The sequence below is a fragment of the Nyctereutes procyonoides genome, unplaced genomic scaffold, assembly GCF_905146905.1.
Source record: "Nyctereutes procyonoides isolate TBG_1078 unplaced genomic scaffold, NYPRO_anot_genome, whole genome shotgun sequence".
NCBI classification, from domain to species: domain Eukaryota; kingdom Metazoa; phylum Chordata; class Mammalia; order Carnivora; family Canidae; genus Nyctereutes; species Nyctereutes procyonoides.
In genome coordinates this window covers 53,333,488-53,346,726 of record NW_026575135.1, presented here as the reverse complement: position 1 = coordinate 53,346,726, position 13,239 = coordinate 53,333,488, and the positions used below count along the sequence as shown (strand labels likewise).

At 38.4% G+C, this 13,239-nt stretch overlaps 1 protein-coding gene across 3 annotated transcripts in view; it reads right to left on the bottom strand.

Moving 5' to 3' along the window:
* Positions 1–13,239, bottom strand: part of KIF3A (kinesin family member 3A) — an 84,914-nt gene that overhangs the window by 22,246 nt on the left and 49,429 nt on the right. For 2 of the 3 annotated variants that reach the window (XM_055302149.1, XM_055302148.1), the window contains exons 14-16: positions 12,886–12,939; positions 12,406–12,474; positions 11,680–11,804 (exon numbers count right to left, since the gene is read on the bottom strand). In XM_055302149.1, the coding sequence (XP_055158124.1) occupies positions 11,680–11,804; positions 12,406–12,474; positions 12,886–12,939 (248 nt within the window). Of the gene's footprint in view, positions 1–9,290; positions 9,384–11,679; positions 11,805–12,405; positions 12,475–12,885; positions 12,940–13,239 lie in introns of those variants that run through there. The other variant, XM_055302147.1, reaches the window with a different exon arrangement.

Sequence of the window (13,239 nt, the reverse complement as noted above, 5' to 3'; positions counted from 1 at the left end):
ACATTTAAAGTCCAGATAAACAATGAGAGACTCCTAAGTCTGGAAAACAAACAAAGGGTTGCGGAAGGGGAGGCAGGAACTGGGTGATGGGCACTAAGGAGGGCACTTGACGGATGAGCACTAGGTGTTATACTGTATGTTGGCAAATCAAACGTCAATAAAAACAAAACAAAAAAAAAATAAAGTCCTGATAGTGTAAATTCCCTTGATTTTTAAGTCTTAGGACCAACCACCAGACAAAGCACAATTTAACTGTAATTATAGAACAGACTAAATGCTATCAACTTAATGACACAAAAGATATAACTGGAAATGGTTGATAGGTAAAAGCAGAAGGAAAGAAAGGTAGCTCACTTGGGGAAGGGATTAGTTGAACAATATTGTCTAAGGATGATGGAATAAGAACAAGAGATTTAAGTATTCAAATTTGCACAGGTAATACAAGATCTGAAAATAAATTTACTATAAAAAATTTGGAAGGGGTAGTATAAATGAAGTGAACCCTCACTTTTCAATACAGAAATTAACACACAATATCCAAGGTTGGAAAATCAAAAACCAGTTGGCAGGGGTGGTCACTAGATGATGACTGTTGCAGCTGGGGATGGGGTACGTTGGAGCTAATTATACTACTGTGCTTTTATACACGTTTATAAGTTTTCATAACAAACAGTGGGGAAAAAATCCCATAGTGAGTGACTGAGAAATCTGTGGAACTATGCTAGTAGTAGAGTAGCAAACTATAGCTAGTAGCAAAACCATAAATATTACAAACAAAAGGGAGGGTGGTTTGTTGGGAATGGGTCTGGGAATAAGGATCAGTGAAAGCAAGACAGAAGACTGTTGGCTTTCCATGTTAAGTATCTACCCAAGAAAACTGAAAACTTACGTCCACACAAAAATCTCTCCACCAATGTTCATCACAGCATTATCCATAATAGCTAAAAGGTAGAAACAACCCAAATGTCAATCAACTGATGAAAGAAAGTGTGGTATTTCCATGCAACAAAATACTACTTGGCAATAAAAACAAATGAAGTACCAATACATGCTACAATATGGATGAACCTTAGAAACACTAGGGTAAGTGAAAGAAGCCAGATACAAAATGCTACATGATTCCATTTATATGAAATATCCAGAAGTGGCAAATCAAAAGTAGATCAACAACAGCCAAACTACAGGAAGAGCCCAAGTGTCTGTTGACTGAAGAGTGGGTAAAGAAGACACACACACACTGGAATCCTATTCAGCCATCAAAAAGATGAAATCTTGCCATTTGCAATGATATGGTTGGAGCTACCAAAATAAGTCAGTCTGAGAAAGAAAAATACCAAATGATCTCACTCATATGTGGAATTTAGAAAGCATAACAGATGAACATAAGGGAAGGGGGAAAAAAGAGGGAAGCAAATGCTAAGAGACTCTTAACTGTAGAGAACAAATTGAGGGTTGATGGAGGGAGGGAAGCAAGAGGTAGGCTAGAGGGGTGATAGGTATTGACAGCACTTGTGATAAGTACTGGGTGCTATAAGTGATGAATCACTAAAATTGTACTCCTGGAACCAGTATTATGCTATATATTAACTAGAATTTAAATAAAAATTTGGAGGAAAAAAATTGAGGTAAAAAGTAGAATGCCAGTTGCCAGGGGCTGAGGGGATAGAAGACTAGGGAGTGACTCCTAATGGACACAGGGCTTCTTTTGGGAGAGAGGAAAATGTTAGATAGAGATAGAGATGACAGCTGTGTAACTCTGTGAATATACTAAAAACCACTGAATTGTATACTTTAGAAAGACAGATTTGATAGTATATTAGTATAGTTTCAGTATATATCTTAATAAAGCTATTATTTTAAGTAAAAGAATAAACAAAAACAGTGGCAAGTTATTGAAACTTGCCCTTTGAAGCCAAGTTTTCTGCAAGACTATGGATGTAGTAACAGTGAATGAGCACTCGCGTTTCATCCTCGCTTACACATATGTGACAAAAATTAATACTAGTACTAAAATTATACCAAAACATGTAACATCTTTTTAACCCTCTCAAAATAAGGGAACAAATCAAAAGCTTAAAGTCTCACCCTGACCACAGCCAGTTTCACCCTGCCCACATAAAATACCAGCATGCCAAGGGCAGCAAGTAACTAAGAGAGTCATGGAGCCTTCTAAGGCCACGCCGAAAACTTTAGTTTCCTTTCTTCTTTGATTGAGACTCATTTGCATTCAATGGCTAATGTGAGCTGTAGTCTGCCACAGGATATGAGTTGTGGGTTATATTTGTGTACAGGGCCAGGATGGTAAAAGGAAAGATTGTTGGGAAGAAAGGGTTATAAGGGGCCATCGGAAGGACATGCGGGCTCCAGGCAGGTCTGTCATAGGCTTAGTTTCGATGGTTAAGATGCAACTAACAGGTCTATTTACTTCCGGACGGGTGGTTCTGGGCTCTGCATGGAAACACCCAATAATAAGCCCTTGAGTTTACCGAGAGAGCGTGACCACATGAACTGAGGACACACATTAAAAGAATAAGAAATGGGGATTAAGTGAAAGGTGAGACAGCTGCCATTTAAGCACATTCACTTAGGAAACTTTGCCACAGCCCGTGCTTCAGGGGACGCGCCTCTGTGGACCAAGTGACATAATGAAGTCTGAACCACTCCCCCCCCTGCCATCAGCTGTTGCCACCTCTTGCCTCCAAATGTATTTTATCTCTGGCATTAGTAGCTAAGAAATACTTATTGAATAAATGAACAAAATACGTTTCACTCAAATCTATGGTTGAATGTCTTTCATGAAAGCACTCTTGGGCCCCAGTTAGGGATGCACCAGGGTGCTCTTGTTGCTGTAGGTTGGTCCATGCCAGTTATCCTGCCCTGTCTTTTCCCACTCTCTCCCACATATCATCTTGGTGGGCCTCTTGGAGTGCCCAAATCATCTGAGAATGGGGAATTTCAGCACAGAGGGCAGCGCACACCTTCCTCATGTAGCACAGTACATCCTGCCTATCAGCATTCAAGTTAGCCTCTCCGTTCCTACCAGCTTCCACTGAAAGCAAGGCATGCACTTTCTCTGGTCCCAGGGCTGATTCCCTGGTCCAAGTTATCAGCTTGTTGGAATTCCATCCTCAGGTAGAGAATTGAAATCGAATTTACTGCCATGCCCAGCGTTTCCCAAACTGAGTTCGTCCTGAGCACTCAGACATTTTCTCCTCAGCTCTCCACAGTACAGCTCTTCTGATCCATCCTTTCCATAACTCCTTTTAGCTGCACTCCAGGCTCTCAGCCGTCTGCTCTTTATTTCCTATTAGCCAGTGTTTAACCAAACACCATTACGTTCTGATGTTTGGTGCACTGGCCGCACACCTGGGTACCTGATAGGCAACATGAGTAAAGAGAACAAGGGAGCTAGCTAGCTAAGCCAGGGCTCTTGGCTCCTTTGGCTTGGGACCACTTGAGCTTCCAGGATCCAGGTGTGCACACCATCTGCTCTCCCAGCTCCCAACTAGCTACTCCTTCACCTTTCTGTATGTTGTTTCTCTAAAACACAAATAATGTGAGGGACCCACTTTAAATCCACTGTGGCTTCCCATTCCTTACAGGACACAATTTCACAATAGGGTCCTGGCCTATCGCTTCCCTTTTCAGGCTCATCTGTCTGATGCCTTCTGCCCTTCGTCCCATATCCTACCAGTGTACACTGCATCCAGATTCATGTTACTCCTGCTGCCCAAGACGCTTTATCCGACTTGCTGCAACATTTCCAACAGCACTTTCCCTGGGAAGAAGCCTCTTCTGACCTTGTGGTCAGGTAGACAAGTGCTATGTACCATCTTAGCTGCTGGGGAAGAACACCGGGCCTGGCAGCTCACCATTCACACTCCTGAATTACAGCCCTCAACGTGCTGCGCTGGCATTCTCATTTCCATGGTCACTTCTCCCTCCTGAGGGAGGCTGTGAGCATCACAAAGACCTTCTACTCAGTAGGGTGTAGGCACACAGTCAATACAGAAGGCACCGGTGACGGAGTGGCACAATTCATGATGGAGTTAGAAATCAAGTTCAACATAATATTTCTGTAATGACTCTGGTACTTTTAGGTCGAGTTAGGCAATATCCTCTCACTAAGATTACTATCAACTCTGAGAAATATTTTATGCAGTTGTAAAGTCCCAGTTAAATTCCTTTGTACCGCTGGAGAAATAAAGCCTTTGATTAAAAACTAAAATTTCCCCAGCCCTCTGACAAGGGGTGGGGGAGGGGAGCAGGTGTGGAAGAATGTGTGATCTGTCATATTCTTTAGTCAGAGCCATAAACGTGTTTGGGTAAGACAAAGTGATGTTCTGATAACGTTGATAAAAGTAACTTGAAGATTGGGTCACAGGAAGCCCAGATAAATGCTGAGAGGAAACAGGTTCTTTTTGAAGTAGCCTCTTCATAATCATTTTCCCACACATTTGTTCAACTTCCGAAGGAGGACTGAAGACCTGATTTGCTTTGCAAATGAAACAGCCTAAGAATGAGACATTTAGCTACTGTTGTAACACATGTGTTTAGAGGCTCCTCTAGCTCCCTTGAAGTTTAGGCTGTGGCTTCAGAAATGTATTAACTGCTCCCGCAAGCACCGGCTAGCTGTGGTTCCCTAGGCTGGTCTTTGGCTGTATTTTTTGCTTTGTTTTTGTACTTGATTGTAAGAGAGCCTCTCAAGGGTCTTCATAAGGACAATGTCCTCAGCAGCATCCTGATAACACAGGCTGTAGTGTTTCCTGAGGGCAAGCCTTAGTGCCAGGGCTTGGTGAAAGTGTCAGAGCTCCAAAACTCAACTGGGAGGATGGGGAGAGGATGCGAAGGCGGAACTATTTATTATCTTGCTTAGGCCATGGCAGGCTTTTCATCTTGTTTTCATGTTCTACACAATGTAGGAGTGTGACCCAAGTTAGCAGTGGGGAAAAAGAAGACAGCAAGTCCTGAAAGGGCCAGAGGAGTCTCTTATCCTATGCAGAAAGCACATTTAAGTCCTCTGAGACCTGCTGACAAATCAAAACTTCTCAGTGCTGGCTGTGAGTTTCTTAAGGCCAGGCCACTCAGCACGGCGCCCAGCACGGTGCCTGCTAATCAATAAATGTTTGTTATAGGAATATATGATTAACAATAATCCAAGCAATGTTTTGTTTTGCAGATACATTAAACTCATTAAAAGTTTTTGAAAGAGATCACAGTACTTTTGCACTCACAGTACTTTTGCACTAAGAAATGTCTCCTTTCACCTTCTAGTCAGATACATTTCACATACACAGCTCTTTAAGTTTCTGTTATCAAACACCTAGTAAAAAAGGATAGTAAAATTTGGATAAAAATATTTTTGGTGAGGGAGTGTCTTGCCTTTCGCTCAGGGCGTGATCCCAGGGTCCTGGGATCAAGTCTCGTATCAGGCTCCCCATAGGGAACCTGCTTCTAACCTCTGCCTGTGTCTCTGCCTGTATTTGTCTCTCATGAATAAATGAGTATAAGCTTAAAAAAATTTTGGTGAAAATAATTTTTTTTTTAAAGATAGGGATTCTTTTTTTTAAATTAATTTATTTTTTTATTTATGACAGTCACACACACAGAGAGAGAGAGGCAGAGACTTGGCAGAGGGAGAAGCAGGCTCCATGCACCGGGAGCCCGACGTGGGATTTGATCCTGGGTCTCCAGGATCGCGCCCTGGGCCAAAGGTAAGCGCCAAACCGCTGCGCCACCCAGGGATCCCTGGTGAAAATAATTTTAAGAGAGAAAGAGAGCGCATGGGGTGGTGAGGGATGGGGGCAGAAGGAGAGGGAAAGAGAATCTCAAGCAAGCTCCATGCCCAGCACAGAGGGCTCAATCCCAGGACCCTGAGATCATGACCTGAGCCGATATCAAGAGCAGAATGCTTAACCAAGTGAGCCACCCAGGGGGCCTGAAAATACATGTTATCAATTAGAAGAAGCACATTTTAAAACCTTTCTCCCAGGTTTGTTTCATAATGATTTGTTTAAAGACGCACTGGGTTCTTTAAACCATACAAAATTACGATGCCAAGCGTAAAGATCATGCCCATTAGTATCAAGATGCACATAAACGCAAGATAGTTCAGGAAAGAAGCAGACCACCACTATAGGTATTAGATAAAGATTTTTATTTCTAACTCAACCATGCTGCATGTATACATACGATATCAATATATACATGTGAACAAATATAATTTATACATGAAACACAATGAAGGTGTGGCTTTTGAAATTAATGCAACAAACTCATTGTAAGATTTGCAATTTTGGCCAGTATACAGTCTGTAGTAATCCTACTGAAGTTATTAATGATTTAAATTAATCAAACTGCAGTATTGGTTCAAAGGCACTAGGAAGATCTAGGTTTTCTTCTAGCATTTTAAGAACAAAGAATAAGTGAAAAGAAAACAAATGTATACATTAAGAAATTGGGCAGACACTGGCGTGCTTAAATGTAAACTCTACCCATTCCTTAATTCACAGCCCTGTAGGAAAGAGAGGGATTTCCCTTAATTTAAGAGTTAAGGGGAAAGATATTTTTAAAAGACTGAAAACAAAAACCACTCAAAATCCATAACCATAATTTTAGAAACATGTTACAGATGAAGTAGCGATGCCCTCTCCCCTAAAGTACCCTTAAATTTCTTGCTGCAAAAAAAGGTCCTGTTTCCCCAGAAAAAAAGAAGACATACCTTGTCAAATGGACTCTACTTGCCAGACAAACACACAGATGCAGGCCACCCCCATACCTTAATTAGGCTTATATTTTACAAGAATTTAAATGAAAATGGGGGCCTGCTAGTATATTTTAATATCCTAATTATTAGTATAGATAATTGAGGTTTTAAAACAGGGTTTATTAAAGAACCTACCACAAACAATTAACATACTACCAAGGCTCCTTTTAATAAATAAACATTACTTTTTTAAATTAAAGAGAAAATATCTACTCAACAACCTATTTATATATGACACTCATTTTAATTTTGCCTATTTATATTTCAAATAATGAGCAGGTTTCTTCATCTATATTCTTTAATGAAATTAACACTGAAGTCACATAACATTTCATTTCTTGGACAAAGACATAGTACATGTGAAGAAACCACAGAATTGCTATGATTAAAGCTAAATTAATAGCTCTAAAGTCAGTATCCCACGTTTTCATATGGATATTCAAGCTTGGCTCGAATATATGATTTTGGTATTTCATAAAATGAGTATCTAATGTACATCTGGTATAATCAGTTCTAGTGTAAATCCTTTAAAAAAAACTGCTAAAGTGGTCTGTTTTGTAAATTCTTCAATGTTTTGAGTTTTTACAGATTTCTTTTTGTTATTGCAGCGCAAGTGGAATAGAAAAATAAATCTAACATACTGGCTTAAATGTCCTATGTTTTAAAGCTTAATGCAAAAGTTATTCCTTTCCCACAGCAAAGGGAATATAGTCAATAATATCTGTAAGAGCGCTGTTACGGTGACACATGGTAGCCACCCTTGTGGTGAGCACAGCATAACAGAGCAGTTCAATCACTATGTTGTACACCTGAAACTAATGTGACACCATGTCAACTATGCTCAAGTATAAAAATAAAATAAAATAAATAAAAAATAAAGTTATTCCTTTCCTATTAACTGGGTGGTTAGAGGCTAGACATAAGGACTTCTAAAAAGAAATATGCATCTTTTGTTTCCACTGGTAAAATTAAGATTTCTCTAGAGCAATTACTAACAGTTAAATGTGCAACTGCAATTGCCAAGATATTCTGTACACACAAAGCTTTCACAAGATACAAATTCACCTCTAGTCTTCACAGTACCTAAACAATGCCCCGTAGAAGTCATAAACCTCTATCTTACACATTAGGAAAAAAAATGCTGCTAGTTAAATGCAATTCTTATTACCTAGAAAATATTCACTATACACAGGACATTTAGTACACCACCTCCGGAATGTACTTTAAATTTAGGGACACATTTTTACCACCAACTTACAAGTATGCCACCTTTGCTCACCCCCACTCTACACACAGCTTTGTAACTACAAACCAATATTTAACCAAACTTATTAAAATACTGTTCACTTAGTAAATACTTATTTATGAAGTCTCAAACTTGCAACCAATGGACTTCAGGGCTGATTATACAATTGTAAAACTCATAGAAGATATATTAAGTGGTTTAGGAGTAGCATAACTTACAAAAAATTTAAAATTTTGTAAGCAGCCAACATAAGAACAATTCTAACTATTACAATTTATTTTACCATATTTTTTTTTAGTTTTAGAGGAATATGATCTGAAAGTTGTAAATAAAAGAAACTGAGGGAAGAATTTTTTTATAAAATATGAATAAAAACAAAAGTGTTTTCTGCTTTGGTTGCATTTTGTGGAAAATGGAGACCTTTCTCATTTGGGAAATACAAAGCAATTTCCAACACAATTTAGAACTCAGACACAGAAAAGTATCCACTAGTTATACTTCAAAGTGAATTTTAGAAAATACACATATATGGGCAAAGATCAAAGACCGGTATTAGCTTTTTAATTTTCTGCAACTGTGACTCCTTTATATCTATGTACAAATTCAATGCTTCAAAAGAACACTAAACCGTAACAAAAAAAGTGCATTTGACTTGAAGTGGCAAAAAAGGTCATGAGAAGTCTAGAAGAAACATATTTCCAACTTTTGTATTTTAAACATGTATACTTCCAAGGGTTGACGGTTGAATTATAAAATTCTCAAAAGATCAGTAAGATGAGTCATTTTATACTTAAAATGCAATGAATGTTAGTGCAAAAATTATTTTTAAACAGACCAGGCAGGTGTTAAGATCAAATAATTTCTCATATATGTAGCCCATACATTCATATATGACAGCACAACAACAAGACAAGGAGATCTGCTACTTTCTGTGTGCAAAAGAGGACATACATTGTTTGTTTTCTATTTTGACTACCTAGTTACCTAATCTTACAGTAGCTGAATAATCACTAGCAGATTTATGTATACATTTAAACTGCAACTCTTTATAGTAAGAGCTGCTCCCCCAACTTCCCTGCACAATTATAAACTGGAGCATAATACAACAATTTGAAGGATTATCAGTTGTACAATTTCAATATGACATTAATATATATATATTGGCTAAGACTTATTAGGCAAGTCATTAGTTCCAGTCTTACTCCATGAATTACAGCTTCCATTATTTGAAATTACAGAATAGTCTTCAGTGTTTTAATTAAAGACTTTGTCCAGACATGAGAATATCACTAATTTTTATTGTGACTTTAAATCTGTAACATTTACTGAAGTAAAGAGTCAATTACAGTTTCAGGCTTTGCAGAACGCTTTCTGTTTGGAGAAGAGAAAAAAGACAACATGAATGCTTTTCTAGAAGACTGAATGCAAACACTTTACATTATGTAGCAGGTAAAACAGGGTGGTCATAGGTCTAGAAACAGGCCAATGTTTGACACGTTTGACCATGTTAGGAGATCAATTAAAGCCCACCTTTTTAGGCCAGGGGAAGTCATCTGAAGTACATGCAAGAGCATGGCACTCCATCCCACCACCAGAATGTAAGGGATTGAGTGGATGAAAACTTTGAAATTGGACTAGACAGGCCACGTGGGCTTCAGACTTGAACCCCTTGATTATCTGCTCTGGGGCACGCTGAAGGTATAGGTTTGTTCAGTGAAAAAAAAAGAGACACAAATTATCTGAAGCAACAACTTACAATGTGTAGGAACCAATGGAAATGCTACATGAATGTACTATGTTCACTGGAACTTTGCTTGGCACACCTAACTACGAATTTTTTTTTAAGATTTATTTATTTATGATAGAGAGAGAGAGAGAGAGAGAGAGAGAGAGAGAGAGAGAGAGAGGCAGAGACACAAGAGGAGGGAGAAGCAGGCTCCATGCCGGGAGCCTGACGTGGGACTCGATCCCGGGACTCCAGGATTGTGCCCTGGGCCAAAGGCAGGCGCTAAACCACTGAGCCACCCAGGGATCCCCCGAACTATGAATCTTTAATGAGGATATCACATTAAGCATCATAAGGTAATGTAATGCATTATCAATAAACTTTATATTGTATATATTTAGCTATGTTTATGGCCATCTATTGTTTCGAAGGTTAATGGTAAGAGTTTGGCTCATCTAAAAAAAAAAAAAAGTTTGGCTCATCTAATGTAGGCCCAAATGAATTTTTTTTTAAAGATTTTATTTTTATTTATTCATAGACAGAGAGAGACAGAGAGAGAGAGAGGCAGAGGGAGAAGCAGGTTCCACACAGGGAGCCTGACATGGGACTCGATCCTCGGTCTCCAGGATCATACCCCGGGCTGCAGGCAGCGCCAAACTGCTGCGCCACCGGGGCTGCCCATGAATTTTTTTTTTTATGTTAAACTAAAAAAGAAGTATTTTTTAAGTGACCATTCTGAAAACTCTATTCACATACCTTATCAAATTGTTTAAGTCCTAATGGTTAAAAAAAAAGAAAGTGACTAAAAACTATGAGATGTCATTCCTCCTCTGAAATGAGAAGATCCAGAAACAATAGGCCCTTTATTCCCAAAACTAACTAGGAACAGGGTAGTTGCCACTTAATCCAGACAGACCACTCTTCACTTTGCCCCAGTCCCAACCACTGCCTATTTTTCTTAGGCTAAGGCCAACTGCCTTACTACTTATCATCACCTTTCATTGTAGTTTTTCTTATTAACTGCAGAGTTAAAAGGAAAATATCTTTATTAAAAATGGGAAAACGAAAGATCTAACAAGATTTGTATTTCTTTGATTTCTTCATTCACTAAGTATTATACACATGGGTTCTGTTGACATATGAAAAGTTTTTAACAACTGGCACCTAAATGTGATTAAAAAAAAAAAGGTAAAAACTTGTACACTTTTAAAATGCTACTGATTCCTCCTGAGTTCAACTATACCAAATTTATAAATGTTAGGTTACCATCTATGTTATGTAACACAAAGATAGTAAAACCATACAACTTCATCTTACAAGTAACTGAGAAGTCTACATACTCAAAGTAGGGGAAAATCAAGCTTATTATTTCCTATCAATAAACAGGAGCCCCATGTATTACAATCAGCTTAAATAAGCAGGATAGTAATGTAAGGAAAAAAATAAGCTTCAGCCCTGATTTCCCTGGGCTTATTATATATGATATATATGGACTACTCAACAGTCAAAATCAGCACTCAAAGGAGAGGGAAAGAATGGTGACTGAGAAGGTCAAGGTTATTGGGGCAATGTTTATGATAGAAAAGCAAGGCAGCAAATACAAGACTTTGGGAGTCGAGTAGGCAAATTAACCATTTCAATAGAAGAATTACTGTTAAGAATTAAGGAATTAAGATAATAGATGATTTCTAATACATTTGGATAGAACAAAGTAAATTAAACTCTATTAGGGGGCTAAAGAAGTTGGAAGACTTAATTCTTTAGTTTTTACTTACTCAAATCGTAACTACATAAGGACTCTGATATTTATTTAAATACATCTAAAATGCAGCTTTTTAATAGAACTAAAATATTGATTATGTAAACTAAATTTCCTCTCAATGTGTCTAATTAGAATATCTTACTGTCTTTTATTTCCTAGTGCTGAAAGGCAGTCCTTACCTTCGCCCTGTCTTTGGCCTTGCTTTCCCCTTAGAAGTCCGTGGCCTCTCTAATTTCATCAAGGACTGCCGGAGACTCTCCTCAGTGTAGGCAAGATACACGTGGGAAAGGTCCACTTCAAAGGGCTAAGTAAAGGGAACAAACAAAAGACACTCTTATAGAAAGCATTTAAACCAGATTTGAGGAGAAGATTTTAAATACTGAATAAACTCCTAGAAAACACCTGCAGGACACAAGACCAAATAAATGTCTAAGGATATCTTCTTCTAATGCCATTTACCTCAAATGTATTCACCAAAGGGTGGTAAATAAGAAGCCCTGACATACTATAAATTCCTTTCTAGGAAAGGAACACTGTTGTTTTTTTCCCTACATCTGCTACTTCCTCTTGCTGACTTATGTCTAGGATTAGCTTTGAGAAGTACAGACCCATTCTGGTCTCTATCAACCCACGGCCTAGAGAGGTGGTGAAGAGTGCTCTGAAGAAGCGCCATGCCCCTCCTGTGGTGCAAAGCCTAAGCCTGCTCTCATGACTTTTTTTTTTTTTTGCTCTCATGACTGAGGGGAGTAGAAATGTTCTCTATTACCCCTCTAAAGGCTTCTCTTCTCGGAGATCGGCCTATTTTTCAGCAGAGCTGATTAACTTATATCATAGTGATAACACAACTTAGTGACCCACATTACTATAAAGAAACTGTAGTTCAAAAAAAAAAAAAAAGCACTCACATCTTTCTCTTTTTTATCAGGAGCTGGAGTCTGCTTCCTCATGTTATTTCCTGTGTAGGCAACACATTTCTCAAAAAAGGAAAATAAAGAAGAGGGAGGAAAAATGTCTTAATTAGCAACTAATATTGTAAACAAGGCAAATTACTATGAGATTTACTGATGTTACACTCATAAAACATTCTGAAAATTTGAATGTTGGAAAAGAAAAGGATCTACAGGTCATACAGTCCTAAGAAGCCCTAAACTACACCATTTCCAAGGTAATGGAACTATAGTAACTATAATATAATTAATTAGTATATTAGTAGTAACTAATATAGTAACTATGATATAGTTAATTAGAAAAATATCTTATCCACCCTAGTGGCTTCTCATCTGATTCATTGTCTGGACCATCCTTCTCTCCCCAAAGCCAGCACAGACCCAGTCTATAGGAAACACTCTATAAGTATTTCATGAAAGGATGAAGGTAATACTCACTAGCTGCCATTCTCCTATGTCTTCGTTCCAATGGACATAGTTTTCAATCATTTCCTTTTAAGAGTCAAACATGGTCTAGTGTTAATATTTAGTAACATTTGAAATACTGGAAAATATTCACAAAACTACAATCTTATTAAGTAAAAGAAGTTGCCTCAAAACATCACATATTGCACTATAACTTTTTTATACACTTAAAAAGAATACATTTTAGGGATCCCTGGGTGGCGCAGCGGTTTAGCGCCTGCCTTTGGCCGAGGGTGCAATCCTGGAGACCCGGGATCGAATCCCACGTCAGGCTCCCGGTGCATGGAGCCTGCTTCTCCCTCTGCCTGTGTCTCTGCCTCTCTCTCT